We start from the raw sequence: 19,157 nt of genomic DNA on the forward strand, positions 1-19,157 counted from the left end.
TGGTTTCGTATGAAATAGTGGACATTTCTTACTGTGGAACTAAATGAAGGATAAAAATGGTCAACTAACCAATATATAGCAGCAGTTAGAGCTAGAACATCTGCCAACAAGGGATGAATAATAGTTGGAACATATTCCATTACTAATAATTATAGGTTTCATAGAATTAATGCTGCAGTTGAACAACAAGTTATTTAACATGTAATATTAAGTAAGATCAGTTAGTAGAAAGTTTTTTTGTTCACTTCTGAGTGTTTAACAGTAGCAGCCTAGAAAACACAGTAGATATATCTTTAAGGCCCTCTTTGGGATTATAGTGTCATAGACATGCTGCCAATAACATCATATCATCAGTCATGGAAAATGATAGCCTTGGCAGATCACTGTGTTTGCGGTGCTCCATTATGGCATTAGGGATGATACCAGTTTCCACAGGTATTAATTTTAATAGTGCATTTGTATCCTTCCTTTCTTCTTGAGAACACATGGGGGTATACATTTTATTCCTACAAGAACTAGCCTATAAAGTAGGTAGACTGAGGTAAAGTAGCCAGTGAGCTCCATGGTTGAGTGCAGGCTTGAACTTTGGTCTCTCTGGTTCAAGTACAATAGCTTAACTACTGTACTGCACTGAACTGGCCATTTCAGATTTCAGATGTATTTCTTCCTTGAGTTCAGAAAACCAGCATATCAGAGAAAAACAGTTATCTCCAGCATATAGCCTTTGTGGAAAAGTATTTTTCTTAAAGTACCTTAATTATAGAACTGTATTCATTACATTTTAAAAGATAACAAGACTGGTCCTATTTCTTTAAGAAGCAAGTTAGATTAACTTAAGATATGAAACGACTCTCATATCCATGAATATTGAGAAAGCTTGTTTTTCACATGTTATCCAGATGTTATCTAAATGCCACCCCAGAACTTTGATATATAACCTAGCAATTCACTAAGCATCGTTAGAAAGGTGTGTTGAAATATGTTCATGGATAGTGTTGTATGGGTTAAGAAGCACAAAAAGTAGATGACACTACTTGCACATCAAAACTTGTATGGTTTACTTCCTATAGTATCTTTTGGGGCTTTTAGTTTAAGAGCTGGCAAAGTTCTCTTAGCTGAAATTTGTATGAGCAAAATAGTAACAAGAATAACTAAGGTCAAAATCTGTACCATCTTCTTTCCTTGGTTTTTGACTATAAATTTAATAATAAATAAGTTTTAAAAATCTGTACCATTTTCTGTGTATTACTCATCTGTGAAAACTTCCACAGATTTATCTGTCTTGGGAAAACAGTAATGGTGACTGGATTATGGCAGTGGACACTCAATAAAATTTAGTTTGCAGGAATTAAAGATAAAAATAACGCAGTCTTTTTATTAATCTGGGGCACAGCTGGACAGATCTAAATAAATGCTTTTAGTAAGGTGAGATGCTTTTAAAATTTCTGACCCATTACCTCTTTGTTTTGAAGCAGTTGCCTCATTCTGCAGACTCTGAATTGTATATGCCATGGCTCAAACCCTACTGTCATGTTCATCATTCCAATGGTTTGCATACATCGTAACGTTTCGCATGTCATGTTTCTGATCCGTGTCTATCATCTGCGGGGTGGGGAATTTCAGCCCTGCCAGGGTGTTATCTCTGTGCTGCCCTGAAGGAATGTGTGTTTGGGTTATGACATGTATTCAAGGTTGCTTTCCCAGGCCGATGTGTGACGCTTGCCAACACCCGGGAGCAGGTGGTTGCGATGCTGGGGTGAGGGGTGGGATCAGGTTAGAGGCGCGGGTTTTTAGTTTGTATTTGGCGCGCTTTTGCTTATTCTCAGCTTTCTTCGTATATACATACTATCGTTTCAATAAATCAGTTTTATTCAGTAACCACTGGTGAGACTGAGTCTGTTGGGATAAGGCAATCATTACACCTACTGAAATTGTTTGTTTTGGCATGTATCATTTCAGGTTATATTAATGTGAACAAATCTGATGGCTTTTTTTTTTTTTGGCAAACAGTAGGGAGCCATTCGAGACAGGGATTTGTTATTGTTGTCTTTAAAATTACTTTTGATAAGCTGAATGGTTTTGTATACATGTGTGTAGTTTTATAAGTGATCACTGTATGTTTCAGTAATGATCAAACCAGAAACTGCTTTTCTACTTCTCCTGCCTCTCCTGCCCTAGATCCTGTGATAGTTTCCTGGCCAAGACCGAGATGACAGCTGGCCAGATGTAAAGGAAAGGTTTCTTTCCCATAGGTAGTTCTGGGACTTTTAACGTTATAGCAGCACCATGGAATGAAGTGGGATTCCTATGTCATCATTACACTGTGTAAAACACACCAGAAGCAACACAGATGCCCTTGAAAGGCTGTTCTCTGCCTGTGTACACAAGGCTAGCAGATACAGTAAATGCTCTGAATTACTTTGCTCCAGCCAAGCTATCAGTCTGCAAACAACTGATAATCCTTGAACATTTTCAACATCAGTTTGTACCATTTGGTAAAGGTGCACTTCCATTAAAAGTTATGCAGTTAAGTTCCAGTTACTGTGAACTTAAAGCACAGAGGGACTTTCTGTTTCACACAGTATGCATAACAATGATCAGACCAATCATTCTATGAATTAGAGCAGAGAAGCACAACCTGGAATGTGCCTTGGAAAACTTTGGAGGCAGCCCCAGCAATCTCCAGCAGTTGTTACCAAGTCATAAGCTTGAAAGTGACGGAAAGAGGACATGATTAAGTGTTTGACTGGAGTGTAATAACATCAACTTCCATTTTAATTAAATGTAAGTTAATTGGGTCAAATTTCATTTTTATCTTGCCTCTCCCCATCATTGTGTTTGTACATGTCTTCCTGCTGCACATCACTCAAAGTTCAAGTGTGGCCCTCAGCCCAGAAACAGCTGTATTCCTGTGAACTAGATCACACCCATTGCACTCATTTGGGGTGAGCTCCACAATTGGATTGTGAAGGAACGTTCTTCGGCTCAGGCTGTAAATGTCTTTAAATTGGTTGATATTGACAGTACCTGTTCTGTTGCATTATTGGGTGACCTGGAAACCTACATTTTTGGCTTCATATGGTATTCTTTTCAACTTTGTATACTCACTTGTTTCCTTTGCCTTGTTCTGCCAGTTCTCACATACAGCAGCATGGGAGAAGAGAATGAAGCAAAGTGTTAATCATATCTCTTTTCACTCTTGAAATTTATAGGCAGTGAATTGTAACACAGACTTACTCCCATTGCTCTACCATCCAGTATCTTTTCCATAGGGTGACCTGCAAGAAAACCCTCAATCCTAGCTCTGAATAACCACAAGACAAAAACATGTACCATCTTTTGCAGTGAAGGTGGCAAAAATGTACTGTGTATATTATGGCATTCCCCAGATGTATGTTTCCTGAGTAGATATTTAATCAATGATTCATTGTTTGCTTTTTGCATAGATGGACCCACACTGTGCGTGTACCAGTTCTGTGTACTAACAGTGAATTGATTGTTTCAGAGTCGACCAATATGGAAAAACTCCTGTGTTCTATGGGCATCATTCTAGCACTTGTGTCTTTTGTCCTGTCGTGTATGATGGGGCTGTGCAGAGCTTCAGATTCAGTTCGTAGGTGGTGCTCTGGAATGTGCTAGAGTATGAATGCAGCAGCTGTTGGCTCCCTCATTAAAGCAGGTGTGTCTCCTTTCAAGGTTGTGCATCTGCCTTGGAAGGCTCCCTGCAGCACAGCCCTAATGTAAGGATTATAATGCTGCATCTATTAATGCTTCCATTAGATTTATATTTCGCCTTTCCTCCAGGAGCCCAGAGTTGTGTGCTTAGTACTCCTTCCCACCCATTTTTTTTCCCATAGCAACAACCCTGTGAGGAAGGATGGACTGAAAAACAGTAATTGGCCCAAAGTTTCTCAGTAAGCATCCATGCTTGAGAATGATTGTAAACCCAAATCTCCAGGTCCTAGTCTAACTCCCTGACCACTACATCACTTGCCAGAGAGAGGGGGAGAGAGAGGGAGAATATCCCTGCACCATGAATTCAACCTTTTGCAGAATAAAATTAGGAGAGTTGGAGTCTGTGGGAACATCACGTGGGAGGGCTGATGTTAACTAGGCTATACTACTTAGGTTAGCCACTAACTCAGAGTAAGAACACAGTTTGCCGTCTGTGATGGAAATTTTAAGATCAAAAGTGTTTCCCTTCTTTGATAGTTATTGCACCTTGCACCTCACAACTTAGCATCACTTCTCAGCCTTTTGGCTAAGATCAAATGGGTGTCTGTAGCATCATTTTATGCTTTGTTTGTTTGTAAAGCTCAGGAAAGTAACTCTGATGCTTAGCTTGACTGTATTATATTAACAACCATACCCCTTAATAGTTTTCTTACTATACATATTGCTTTGTGCAGTGTTACTTGTCAGAAGCACAGTCCTTCTTTAGTGTGTGTGGGTGGGGAGGGATACAGTTTATATACAGTAAATGTTACAGCTACAGTAAAATGCTGTCCTGGCAAAATCAGTTTCTGACCAGGATGCTAAAGGAATGTGTAAAATGGGTACTTTTTGGATTGTGTAAAATGATACTTACTAGCTTGTGTAAGCTTCCTTTAAAAAAAAATTACCCCTGTGATGTATCACAAATACCTTCTACCCTTACTTTGTGTCCTGCTATGAGTTACATTCCTTGTTGCATTTGTTAATAATCCATTTGCCATACGGTACTCACCTTTTAATTTCTGAGAGTGAAGAGTTAGCTTTTCTTACACAATCCAAAATTATTCCTGATATTTCTTGGCAAGTCAGCTGTGCAGTCCCTCATCCCATAATGGTCTCATGCCATTAATTCTTTACCTTGTTGATATGAGGGGGCATGGAGTGTCCTCAGGACAGTATGCATGAGTGTAGTAACCTCAGAGTGGAAACAACATGGCCGTTTCCTAGATGCAGCATGACCCCCTGGATGCAGGGCTGGTTCTACTGTGAAGCAGCAGATGGTGGGAGGCAACGTCTAAGGAAGCACGTGGCCTCAGTTCACATCCTGCTTTCAGATGCAATGGAAGATGCTTTGAGACATGGAAATGTCTTTATTCTGGCTTTCTTGCATAAGTTATCTCCACATTTACCATTTGTTCTTGAAGCTACAGGTTTGGGGACCAGGGCGAATTTTAGAGAGGAAAAAAAACCTTTAGGAAAAAAGGCATTAAGGAAAATGTTTGTCTGCAGTCTTGGCTTGGGAACCTGCAGCTGCTGTGAATTTCAAAGGTGAATTGTGCAGTTAAACAAGGCAGCAGGATCACATTTAGTTCAGCTCTTAGGCTGTGGGACTTTGTACATGTGGGAGTAAACCTAGCTGAAGTCAGTAAGCTTTACTTCTGAGTAAATGTGCCCAAGACTGTGCTTTTAGTTTGCATTTCTTGTCAATTTTCCAGAAGTAGATTTTTTAGGCTTCTCCAGCTGAAGCTTTCTCCCATATGTCTTGCAAAAAAAAAAAGGGGGGGGGGAGCCACAAGGTGATAGACCACTTCAATCCAATCAGTGGCAATTCCTCAGAATAAAACATCTTTCTATTTCATTGATTTCCCACAAAGAATGAATGCTTATTTATTTAATGTGCTTTTTCTGAGAAGAGGCCTCTGTGTCTTTCATAGGCTAGTAATAGGTTTGACATTTACTGCCTGATTTTTTATTTTGAAAAGTGGTCTTCTCCCCTGAAAGCTTCAAGGGAGTCCCTGGTGAAACTGATAAACAACCCCCCCCCCAAAAAAAACTGGTCAGGTACAATTTGAGAAAGGGGTTGAATGGAGTCCAATTTACTATGTATACAATTCATTTATTTATAAATCACATAAAGCTGCTCAGCTCACAACTCTGACCATTTTAATGGCAAAACCATCTACAGCCTTCCAGCTTTTACTCTATTAGTTAACCATTCTCCAACTGCGAGTTTTGTTACAACTTGCATACCACATTCTAATTATGTATCCATTTTTATCTTTCCAATAAACAGCTATAACCATTTGGACATCAATAAAAATAGAAAAGTAGTTTTGTGTCCAGTTGATTCTCACTTGGATCCTCAAATATTGACAGTTCATCAGGGCCTGTTGTCACCAATAGGCTGGAGGTCACTGAAAGTTTATGCATCGGCATTAATATATGGAGGAATCATTCTTTCATAAGATGTTGTAGCCCTTTTTTCCCCTTCCCTTGGGATTAACTGTTGAGAAGAAATAAAGGTGAATCCTTGAAATGCGCTTCTTTATTGGTAATGATGTGATGCAGATGGGACTTGCAACAAAGTACAGCCGTGTTCGGGTATGAGCCAACATTACCCTTTCCTATAATATTCCACTCCATGGTTTTTTCTCCCTCCTTTTCCAAGTCACTTCTGGCTTATTTTGCTGTTCTTCTATTTTCCCCCCCTTCAGGTCTGCCTCCCCCATCCCATTCCTGTAAACCTTAAAGTTTCTCTTTTGTCTGTGGATGATGCTGTTATGACTATATAAGGATTGGCATTTGCAAAACCAATTTGCTACTAGTAAACAGAGCTATATTGATACAGCATTGCAAAGTTATGCTGAAGTGTTTTTAAAAAATGTTTGGGTCAAATTACCAAGATAAATCAGCTGGAGCTTTCTTCAGCAATGAGATAAGATAACGACGACTCATAGAGTTACTGCTGACTGACCTGCTTTCCTGAAATGCTGTAACAACCCTGGCTCAAAGCATAAATATCTGTAGCAGATTTGGCTATAAACTACAGTTCAGAGTATGGTTTTTGGCCTTTTACAGTAAGAAAATGTCAGCTGGCTGAAAGGCTTTTCGGTTTCCAAGACTGCCACTGTCCAAAGGTCAGTTTATCAGATCTAAAAAAGACTCAGAGCCAGTTGTCTCAAGAGAAAGTATTCACGTTCCAGAAGGGTACAAAAATGTGTTCCAGGACTTTGGTAAACTCTGTTTAAATCCGGTAGTAAACAGTCCATTATGGGATTGACATCTATATAGATGGAACTAACCACTCTTCCCTTCAAATGTGTACAGCTCCTTAAAGGGAATACATAATTCAAACCTTCAGGATTAAAGAGAAATATTTTCAGTCTAGTGGCTACACCTTAAAAATCATGCATTATTCCCAAGTAGATGGAACTTCTTGGACCTTTTCAAGAGAGGATTAGTGCAGTCCTTTAGTTGTTGCTATGCAGGGCTACTGCACAATTTATGAAACATTTATCTTTGTGCTTGCAAGACCAGGAAGTACAGTATCACCCACCAAGTACAGATTGCTAGGAACATAAGAGGTTTATGTCCAATGATTTTGCACGAGCAGGAAATACTACCTTGTACCAGTTCCTTCCTCTCTCACCCCAGCATTTCATGTCTTATCTTTTTTTAAAAAAAAATGAGTTTTACAATGCTAAAAGATAATACAAACTGAAATCAGAAGAAAAAGAAAGTAGAAAAGAAGAAATAGAAAGTGCAAAAAAGAAAAGAAAGAAAAGTTTATTGAGTGCTGCCACATCTGTGACTCACCACAAGCCCAAAATGAGATTGTAAGGGTAGCCCAAAGCCTTACTGTTGCTTCAACAAGTAAAAAAAAAAAAAAGAATACACAAAAATATTTCTTGTAGAACAGATATCTAGATTATTTTTTTAAGAAGTACTATATATTCCATGCAACCTGTAAATGTGTATGGAATTCTCTGCATGGTTTTGATCTATAAAGCCCTACATGGCTTGGTTCTTAGGTACCTATATGTCTACCCGCTTCAGATAGAACCTATACATGTGATTTGGACCTCCCACCTGAGTACATGAGGTATGGGGAGGCAGGAGGTCAGTGCTCCTCAGTTATGACCCCAGATGGCATTCTGTCTCTTGACATTCAGGAAGAGGGTGAAAATTGAGCTGTTTCATAGGGCTTTTACTACATACTGTAGATGGTTGCTAGAAGGGGGGTGAACAACATTTCTTTCATATTGCAGATGATTTTTTAGTCAATTTGTTATGCTTTTGCTTATTTTAATATGTGCTGTTAACTACTGGGAGTCTTGCAAGAATCTGACAGTATAAAAATAAATAAATGAACTCCATTACTGTAAATGTATTTAATGAAGGTTGGAACTTCTGGAGAATGTAGACCGTCTGTGCCAAAGCTCCCTTAATCCCTTTTTAAAACTTTGTGTGCGTAATTAATTTTTCAGAATATCTAATTTTATTGGCAGGAATAGACTGTGGTGGCAGAAAGTAAACAAAACTTGCCTTTTTTAAACAAATAATGATTTTACAAATCATGGATGAATTTCAAAATTTACAAGACACTGAGAAACTTTATGTCTTGAGATTCTTGCTTTTCTTCTAATTGTCTTAGAAATGAAGGTTGCCTCACCCCAGTTCCCGTATTTAGTTTTGAGATCCAAGTAAGCACAGATGCAGAGGGGGGATTGTGTGTATGTGTTATTTTGCTACAACAGTTCCTGTTTCACTTGCAGAGATTAAATTACTGGGACCAGAATTTAGATAATTCAGATGACCTATGTGATTTAAGCGGCAAGACATTCATATTAGTCTTGCCACAGGTAGTGAATTCACCTCAAATGTGGTAGTTTTGATATGTCTGACTCAAGCTATGAAATGTTAACATTCTTAATGACATCTGTTGAAGGTCCACCCACGACCAGGAGCAATCCATTATTGTCAGAGTTATCGCAGCAAAAAATATTTTTGTGGAAACAGATTTCTCATAATTTGTACTAGGCCATGTCGTATAATATAGCTCGTTAATCCCAGGAACCACTTAGTTGTTTTTTTTAATTTTTTTTCAAAAAATTATACTGTTAAGTGCTGTTACATTCCAGACTTATATTCCCTTGAGGCATTGCAAAGTCTTTGATTGCGTGGTTTTCACTTTATTTATTTATTTATATATATATATATATATATATATATATATATATATTTCCTTGTAGCTCTTCCTCTGCTTTCATATCTTAGGGTTCAGGGATGTTTCTACAAGTATTTACATATTTAGCATTTTTTAGAAGTGTCTGATGAAAGAACAAAGGAATTATATTCCCCTCCAAATATTCATCAAAGCCTTAAAAAAAAAACAGCACTGCCATTTTTCAGTTTTTTGTGGCGCGGTTGGTAGTTACAATGCACTTCCTTTTAGAAGTGGGGGGAGCATAGTATCTCCATCATAGCTGGCCTTTGTTTAAATAGCTGTCACTGCCTTTTCCTCCTGTCTATAGCCACAGACCAAAAACCATATCCAAGGCTTCTTGAAAAGGATTTCTGCAATATATAGATTGTTGGATGTCAGAGAGCTCTATACATGGGACAGACTATGTGGAAAGAGAAGCACTAAAGTTAGACGTGCATCTTATAAAAAATTATTCTTGAGTCTGGAGCTTTTGTTCTGTTTAGAAATTAACATGGGAAGCCTGAGGTATTTAAATCTAGTGAAAATGAGGGAAATGGGGGAGAACCTGAACTGCACAGGTCAGAGTCTCTTTCTCTTCTGAGAAAGAAAGCTGAAATGAAAGAGGAAGGAAGCGATAACAGTCCTGTGAATAGCCGTCTAACTAATAAGGGGCATGTTACCAGAGATATGCAAAGTAAGTCTTTTAGACAAGGAAAGGAGATAAAAGTGCAGAATCATATGCTGACTATCTCTGTGTCTGTTGCCCCCTAATGGTCAGTAGGTTTATCGGCGCAGAAAGCTGCAGCTTGCAAAGGGGAATTGCAATACAGGTGTTGTTACACTATGTAGCTCCAGTTCCTTATGTTGGTGATGTTGCCTAGCCCTTTCTTCAGGCATTCACCTACTGCAGGAAGGATTGCTGGAGGGACTCTGCTCAACTCACTGTTAATAAAACCTGACTAGGGCTCTAGTCGTAGCCTGACACATACATAAAAAAGGGCAGTAGGGTTTCGAAAGCATGGTGGTGGCCACCATCTTGATTTTTTTGACACCCTTTCCATGGACACCTTTGCTAGGCATCTTACATAAAGTGTTAAAACAGTAATAAAAGCAGTAAAGGTTACAAAACTGATAGTAATACATGACTACACATTGGGAAGGATAGCAACTCAAGGGATTATAACTACCAGAGTGGACTAACAGGGTTAGTCTAACATGTACTCCTAGATATGGGTCCCTTAATAAACAAACGAAGTTTTCTTAAAATAAATTAAGTAAGGTGGCCTGCTTACTGCCATGTGCTAGCTGCCAGAAGTATATAACACCTGTTGCATAGCCTAAATTGGCTGTCTGTAGGTTTCTAGGTGCAGTTCAAAGTGCTGCTGTTTTTATGCACTGATATTATTTTAGTCTGGATCATAATGTGCACTGATGGCTCTGTTAGAGTTGGATTATTTTAAATATAATTTTACTTTTATTGTGGACACTTTAATGTCCTGTTTTTTTTCCCTGTGGCCGATTCAGCAGGTTGTAAATGTAAATAGAGTAAATACTTTTCTTTTGACTATCAGAGCCCCCTTTTTGGCTTCACTTATGTTGCCATTCATTACTTAAAATTTCATTTGATGAGGGTGATGGAGCATGGGACCCCTCTTTTAGAGGGCAAGTTAGGCTTATGATAGAGTGTTGACTGTGAAGGAATGTCAGAAAAGCAAATTCCATATTTAAAATTAGTAGGAAAGAGTAAAAGGCAAAGTTACATGCTGGCATCATAATGCTATAAAATTTATGGCGTGAACAGACTTGGTAAGCTCCACTGAGTTTTGGCTGATGCACATCAAGAAGAGTATTGTAGAGCTGGAAATTGCACAGAAAAGAGCATTAGAAATGGTTGAGAGGTTGCAGCAACTGTCCTGTGAGGAAAGATTACAACATTTGAGGATTTTTAGCTTTAAATAAGAAGGCTGAGAGAGGTGGGGCAGACATGAGGGATATGTGTAAAATATGCATGATGTAGTTGGATGCTAGAATTCAGGATCAACATATAAAGTTCACTGGTGGGAGAGGGAGGACAGAGCAAAAGTATTTCATGTAGGGCATAGGTATAACTTAGTGTGGAATTTGCTTCTCTCAAATACAGCAATGGCTGTTTATTTGACCATTTTATATGGAGATAAAACCAATTTGTGGAAGACTGTCAATGGCTACTAGTCACCACAGCTACCTATTGCTTCTCCCATCAGTGGCATTGTGTTCTGATTACCCATTACTAGGAAACACAAGTGAGAGTGTGTTGCTGTACCTGCCTCTCACTTGGAGGTTATAGGCATCACATCTGCCACTCTGGGAACAAAATGCTGGACTAGATGGGCTTTGGACCAGATCCAGCAGTGCTCTTCTTCTCTTCTTTCTTGCAGGCTGAGTGGGAAGAATCTCCTCCTCCTCCTCCCTTGTTAGGAAGTATCTTGTTAGGAAGCCACCCGGAGTCACCATGTGTGAGTTGGGCAGCTATATAAATTTATCAAATAAACAAATAAATGAACGAACAAACGAATGAATGAATGAATGAATGAATGAATGAATGAATGAATGAATAAATAAATAAATAAATAAATAAATGTATCATGTAGGAGTCAGGGAAGAAGCATTCTTGTCTGGGTGTTGTCAACGGAAGAGGAGGCAGATGCAGCCAGTTTATATGTAAACCATATAAGCCGCAGGCCATGAAGCACCAGAAGGTGCATTGTGATCCAGGGCTTGGGTGGTGGTTGTAGAAGCGTAGAGGGGCTTTTTGCAGAACACAAGCTTCGAGGAAAATCTAAAATGGGATTTCCCCCACTCTAACCCTCTGTTAAGCCTGAGATAGTTTTCTCTATCTAGAAGGCTTACACTAAAAGTTTCTGTATATTTCAGAGCTCAGAATAGTGGGAAATCGTGCTACATATTAATTTTGTCAATGGCAGGGAGGGAGGGTTCCTGGAGTTGCAAAAAATGGGTTTGTGGACTGCAGAACCACAAAAAGTTGTGCAGCAATGTTTGAATAAACATATTCAGATTAAATTTAGAACCACAACAGCAGCAAACTATTTAAACCATTATATGTTTTCATCAAATATTTTAGAAATTAGAGCATTTAGTTAAACAACATACCAGATATGGGGATGGGGAACCCATGCTTGCACTGTATAATCAAATAAAAGTCTTTTTTTAGGCTATTTATTTATGAAATTTGTACACCATCTTAATTTGGCGACTTTGTCCTGCTGGTCTATAACTCATTTTGATCGAGAGCTTACTCTGAGCTTTGGTAAAGTTTACTGATTATGTCCTTGCTTTCCTTTCAATGCTTAAGGATTACATAGTTTCTTTTAGTTTTGAAAATCCATTGGGGATAGGGGGGCTTCTAGTATCCAAGATTTTCCATTGAATTTACTTTGTTTAGTTTTTTTTGTTCCCCCCCCCCCTATTTTTGTTTCATTACAGGCGGAAAGCCAAGCCAAAAGCTCCCCTTCCTCCACTGGAAACAAAAGCTACTGATTGCTCGTCTTTTGATGATCTGGAACTAGCTAACTACACTATGGAGCAAAAAGAAAATATTATTGACAGAGACATTGAGCTGTCTGTGGTTCTTCCTGGAGAGGTGATCAAGACTACTAATGTTAATGGCAGGTATGTTGAATGAAATTTTGAAGCTGTTTTGCAGGTGAAGGCCTCTGGATTTATGTGTATGTGTGTATACACACTTACAATTTATTTATTTAAATGATTTATTTCCATTTTGGCTTCATTTTTTATTTCATTTTTGTAAAATAAATAATGACCCGGTGTAATATGTCATGTGTTGTTGTTCATCTGAGGTTGTATTTACCGAATTTTAAGACCTGCTCAGGACCAGACGATTTTCATTATGTCCTGATAGCAAAACCATAGAACTCAAAGAAGGGTGTACTTTCTTTTTCTCACAACTGTATATGCCTAGAGAATCTTCATTGCTGATGAAAGCTCCTTTAATGCCTTTGAAACCAACTCCCTTAATCCTCCTGATAAAATCTATTTCAGCCTCTACAGTACCGACTACTCCTGAGCTGCCTTTAGGTATACCAGCACAGAGCTTAGTTGTACACCAGCCTGCTATAGTTACATCATCTTTTGATCTCCTTTCTCCTTCATAATTGGACTGCTTGTTATCCTTCCATCAGTACTTCTTACCAGTCCTTGATTACTGTAATCCACTTAGACTTCATAGCTGTGGATCTTCAGGTTGCAGTAATGGACTGGTTCACTTTTTAAGATCTAGATGACTGTAGCTGGAATTCGAGTCTACCTCATTTTTCTGCCTTTTGCATCTTCATCTGATTGAGTGGTAATAGATCAATCTCCCTTTTCTCCTACTGAAGACATCTGCCTTTATGTGAACGATTAACTGTGCATGGCTCAGTACTTGGAATAGATATAAATCAGCCACCTATCTTTTGAAATGATCCAATATTAACATTAATACACAGTGATACTTAGTACTGGTGGCCACCCGTCAGAGTTCAAGTTTGCACTGGGGTACTGATCGTTTCCAGTGACAAGGAGGGTCAGAAACTGAATGGCTTTAGATAGTTCATGGGGTAAGATGCATCGCATACACAGTTTTTCAGTGTTACAGATTACCATGCTGTCTCTCCAAGAAACAGATCATGGTTTCCAAAATATTGATTGCTGTAAAGACATTGGCATTGAAAAGTCATGCTTCTGGTCAATTAGAGAAGCTTGAAACCATATTGGAGACACTTTGAAGAGAGAATACGTTAGAGAGCATCACTATACTCTATGCCATCAACTAACCAGAATCCCTCCTTTTCTAGGCATTGTTGCAGGAACCACAAATCCAGTTCTAAGCAATGCTTCCAGCCTTACTGTTCATCCCAAACTATGAGACAGACCTAGATGACTTTTCATTCTTCCACGAACTGTTCTTTTCCCCTAGAGATGTTGAGGTCAAATCTAAACTTTATTTTTGACTATCGCCCCTTCCCTTTCCAAGGTCATAACCTCATGTTTGGAGGCACACTGACTCACTTCAGAGAAACTTGCAAAGCTGTTATATCAAATTGCTGGATACTTGACGAGGGATATGCCATTGACTTTGATTTTCTCCCTTCTAAAAAATTTGGCATCCAAAGGAAAATTTACAGGCATTATTGTACATAGCAACACTTCTTTCCAACCTTTGGTTCTTGCATAGACTGGAACAAGTTAAACTTCTGTCCCATGCATGGTACCTCCTTTCACAGGAGAGATAATGGATTCGGTTTCTTGCCATGTCTCTAACCAAGGATTGAGTAGACATTTGCTGCATTCCTTTCATGTTGCAGCCGGGTCTGAGCAAATCAGACGGAATGTTTTCTCAGCCTCAGAGCCTCAATTGTGGCTGTGGAGGCCTTCTCAAGTCTTCAGATGTGAGCCCATCCATACTGGTTCCTCAGGCTCTTTGATCATTGCTTGGACTCTGTCAGATGTCATCTTTTGTTCCTGTCAAATAGTTCTTATAGCTGAAGGATCAAAAGAACCAAGACAATAACCTACCATTCACCATTTACACTTTTCCTGTATTCTTATTACTCACACATCCAAGATGGTGAGTTCACAGAAGAAACCAAATACACAGAAAACAGAGGACAATATTAATTCTTTAGATGATTATTTGTGCCTTTCACCATATTCATACTCCTCACCTTTTCTTACTGGCGGCTCAATTATTGTTTGGAACTGGGAGAATTCAGTGTGACTGGAGCTAGAGAATGTTCTAGGGTATTGTTTTGCCCAGCACAAATCTGCATGAGTGACCGCACAGATTGCCAAAGAATTACAAGCAATCAGTTTTTCAGTATTTAAAAGTTGTAAGATTTGTAAATTTTGAAAATATTCCTGATCGCTAAATGAATTATCTGTCTTTTTTTTTCTGGCTTCTTGAAGCTATTTTATTAGGCAAATCCTTTAATTTGCTAAATATTCTTTGCTCTTCTGTATATCAGTGTTAAAAAATAAGGGCTACTAATGAATGCTTATTTTGTGAGTAAAATATTCAGGAATACCAGTTCTGCTGTTTACAACTAGCTAGCATGCAAAGCCAGACTAATCAGATTATTAAAAGAAAAAAAAAGCAAGGCACTTCTTATCATTCTGCGAGGCATAGTAAAAGCTTTTATTAGGAGGAAGGAAAATGATTTCACCATCACCATCACCATCATCATCATCACCATCTCTGCTATTCATTACTGGGATTAGGGGACGCGGTAGCACAGCGGCTTAATGACACTGGAGTTTGCCGGCCAGAAATGGTCGACACTCCAACGGTTCGAGCCCAGCTCTGTGTGACAGAAGGAGCTCCCGTCACTTAGTCCCTAGCTCCTGCCCATCTAGCAGTTCGAAAGCATACCATCTGTGAGTAGATAAATAGGCACCCCCATTTGGCAGGGGGAAATGCTGGTGGTACTCTGAGCGGGGAGCAGGAACCAGCACTGGATCTGCCTGGACGTGATCAGCGGAGGATCGGTGGAGAAAAAAGCCCCGGATGAGCTGACTTCCCCATGAACGCTGCTGGCCAGCTGGTGCGAAGCTAGCTCACCCTCTTTGGTGCACCAGTTCAGGAAAGAACTAGCACCTGTCGGTGCCAGAACATCTACCGTGTGTGAAAACATTGTAGACTCCCTGGCATTGTATGCCACATGCTAAACAAATAAAATTATCAGGATTGGGCCAAGCACTACTTCAAAGTACAGATTATGGTGTAAAACATCTGTGCTGAACATCAGTACTGTATATGGAAAATTAAACTCAGAAAGGTTTTCTTTAAAAAAAAAAAAATAGTCCCTGACATTTCTACAAAAGTTTTTTTCTTCTTGTGCCCAGTTGTTCAGGTATCTCTGTGCAACTGCATTTTATGACATCAACGTAGTGTCTGAAAGTACCCCAGCTGCTGGAAATAAATAATCTCTTTGATAAAACAAATACCTGAACAGATTAAAAGGAAAAGAATGACTAATTTCTTATAAAGGCTGTACTTCTGATAGAAGAGCTTAAGTTACAGATGACACCAAAACCAATCCAAAATAATGCTAGTTACTTTTCTGGGAAACAGGGACTGTAGTAATTTGTAAGCATTGTTAATATGGGTGGAGATTACATAGCAGGAATGCTTTTATGAATAATGCAATCAATTTTTTCCAAATGCTTCAAAGATTTAGGAATGTGGAGTCCTTGGTGCTCTCTGAGCCCTGTTATTTTCTTGCAGACGTTTCATTGCCAGACTAGGCAACATCTTCAGTGCAAAGAGGGAGTGGGCCTTGCTCTCAGTTTATATACCGTGGTTTATCTTGCCTGTGTTGGTGGAGGTGGTGTTCTCTCCTTAGGAGTTCCTTCATGCATGAGAATATAGTTCTTTCTAGTCAAAGTTGCATACTTGTATGCAGTGGCATCCAGAGCAAATGGCAGTGATGCCAGAGTGATGCACATGCTGATGTCTTCACACAAATGCTGTCATAATGTATTTGTATCCAGATGTCTGATGCAAGTATGTAAATTATGGTATTTACATGATGATGTGACACTTTTTGAAAGATAAATGAGGCAAAAGATTATCTGTTAGCATGTAACTCTTTTATTTTAAGTATAATTGCCACTTTCAAATTTAAATCTTAAAATGGTTAAACTATAACATTCTAAAACTCAATTTCCAAAGTAAGTGAAATAGAAAAGGCCAGAAAACAGGAAAATGGGAAAGTTTGGGAGAAGTTTCAAGGGAGTGAATTAAATCCTCAAAGTTCTATGGATTGTATTTTATGGCATTTATATTCTGATCTTTAAGCTTGTCTGACATGAAAGATGTAGTGCATTGAATATCCCCATATTATATTCTATCACTTTTTCTTCTAGCAAACCAATGATGGACTTATTGGTATACCTTTGTGCACAATACCATTTAAATCCCGCAAGCCATACTATCGACCTGATGTCAGCTGAAAAGAAACCAATCAAATTCAAACCTAATACACCTATTGGGATGCTTGAAGTTGACCAAGTGATTTTAAAGCCAAAACAGATAGATAAGAAAAAGCCTATTCCTATCATCCCAGAGGTGAGAGAGTAAAGTCTTACCATTATCATTCCTCTGTCTCCCATATATTTCATTTATTTAACACTTCAGTGGGTTTTATTCTGAATACTATGGAGACAGAATCAGAACTGTTCATTAAATTTTCTTTGAAAATCGCTGAAATTTAATACATAGTTGTTATGGCTTCTGCCTTGGTTAATATATATATTAATAATAAAGCAGTAATACACTGCCTTAGGCCACATGTCAACTACACAGTGCTCACAGATACCAAGGTACCTGTGATACTGCCCAGATAGCATTTGTGGTTCCACAAAATTGAATTTTTAAAGTTTAGATGAACTGAAATTTCATGACTTTTGAGATGAGAGTCCTCTAATCTTGTAAGATGTTAGTATCCCAGTGCAAAGTGCTGAGATTCAGTTGTAAAATTTTACAAGAATAACAGTCTTGGAATATTTTATGCAATTTTAAAAAATAGAATATTTTTGTCATGAATGTGTTTGTTTGTTTGTAACGTTTATATTTCTCAAGCAAATCATCAAGGCAGCTAACAAAATTAAAAGTCCTATCACTTGGCACATAAAAAATCCACTGCTGACCCATATTTTAGATGCATCTATTCATGCTGAATTTATTTGCTTCTTGCCTAGGAGAGGATGGGATGCTTCTTCCATTTGCTTGCACCACTATGATCTCGTAAAACTTTAACCTGATAGGCCTTCCCTTTAGTAAGAGCAGATTGCTCTTGATGTCGCACTTTTGACTGTTTGTCCTTTTCTTGAAGGGAAAGAACAACAGCTAAAAACAACACTGCTCCAATTCATTCTACAACTTAACATTTTTAGGATAGTATGTTTGAATGAGCACCCAGCTCGCTGGGGAAGGTGATGACTGGGGAAGGCAATGGCAAACCACCCCGCTATATATAGTCTGCCAAGAAAACATTGCGAAAGCAGCGTCCCCCCTGCAAAAGGGTCAGACATGACTTGGTACTTGCACAGGGGACCTTTCACATGTTTGAATGAGGGAGGCCTAGCTTCATATCTTTTAGGGAGCTGTAAAGCGTAATGGAATTTTCTTGTATTCTTAGAAGAGTTGAAGAAATATGGGAATTAATTAGTATTCTGTAGTATTTTTTCTTATGTTGAGTGTTGCAAAACATATTGGTAATAATGGAGTCTGCAGATGTGTTGAACTCTTTAAAAACTTATCTTGTTTTAGCAAACTGTGAGAGTTGTGGTAAATTACAAGAAGACACAGAAGACAATTATCCGAGTTAGTCCTTATGCACCACTTCAAGAAATTGTGCAACTTATCAGCAACAAATGTGATTTTGATCCTTTACACACTATTTTGCTAAAGACCTATCAATCTCGGGAGACTCTTGACTTGACAAAATCCCTTAATGACCTTGGACTCAGAGAATTATATGCAATGGATGTCAGCAGAGGTAAGACTTATGGACTTGTCTGTCTTCAGAGTTGTTGCTGAAAGAAATGCTGTAAATATATTGTAAAGCACAATTTTTTGCTTTTAGTTTTAATTCTGTTTCTGCATTCTCATTATTGATGGTTCTAAAATAAAAGACAATACATGGTTGATTTAAAAAATACCATAAATAACATATAAAGAATGCTAACCATTTGACTTCTCACATCCATATTAAGTTACCCCTCCCTAATTGCTCTGTCCAAGGCCTCTGGTCGCACCCTTTATTGTGGCACATTCCTCTCATGATCTGATCACCTATGCCAGGCAACCCTGGTATCCTTTTCTTTTCTCTGCCTTTTACCTGACAACGAATATGTGCACACAGGGTACATATGTGCCCCATGGATATCAAGCAGAAATTTCCCTTTTAACATTTTAGTCTAAAATTGCCTTCAGACATAAAATCAGCACCTCATTTCTTGGTCATTCCATGCAGCATGGACTATGGTACTCCTTAACATGACTATTCTGATCCTAGTGGTATTTCTTGATCTAGCCCCTCCCATGAAATCCTCTATTCTTTCATGCATGCTAGATTATCTTCATAATATCATGTTAAATAAAATATATTTCATATTTCACATTTGCTAATTCTGGAATCCAAATCAGACAATTGGTTCACAACCACTTTTCCCTAGC

General features: G+C 38.5%; 1 protein-coding gene across 6 annotated transcripts in view; it reads left to right on the forward strand.

The window, feature by feature from the left end:
* COBLL1 (cordon-bleu WH2 repeat protein like 1) overlaps positions 1-19,157 on the forward strand; it is a 119,485-nt gene that overhangs the window by 62,274 nt on the left and 38,054 nt on the right. For 5 of the 6 annotated variants that reach the window (XM_063318279.1, XM_063318280.1, XM_063318281.1 and 2 more), the window contains exons 2-4: positions 12,404-12,589; positions 16,844-17,045; positions 18,249-18,477. In XM_063318279.1, coding sequence (XP_063174349.1) covers positions 12,404-12,589; positions 16,844-17,045; positions 18,249-18,477 — 617 coding nt within the window. Of the gene's footprint in view, positions 1-2,275; positions 2,502-12,403; positions 12,590-16,843; positions 17,046-18,248; positions 18,478-19,157 lie in introns of those variants that run through there. The other variant, XM_063318283.1, reaches the window with a different exon arrangement.

Source organism: Candoia aspera, chromosome 1 (assembly GCF_035149785.1).
Source record: "Candoia aspera isolate rCanAsp1 chromosome 1, rCanAsp1.hap2, whole genome shotgun sequence".
NCBI classification, from domain to species: Eukaryota; Metazoa; Chordata; class Lepidosauria; order Squamata; family Boidae; genus Candoia; species Candoia aspera.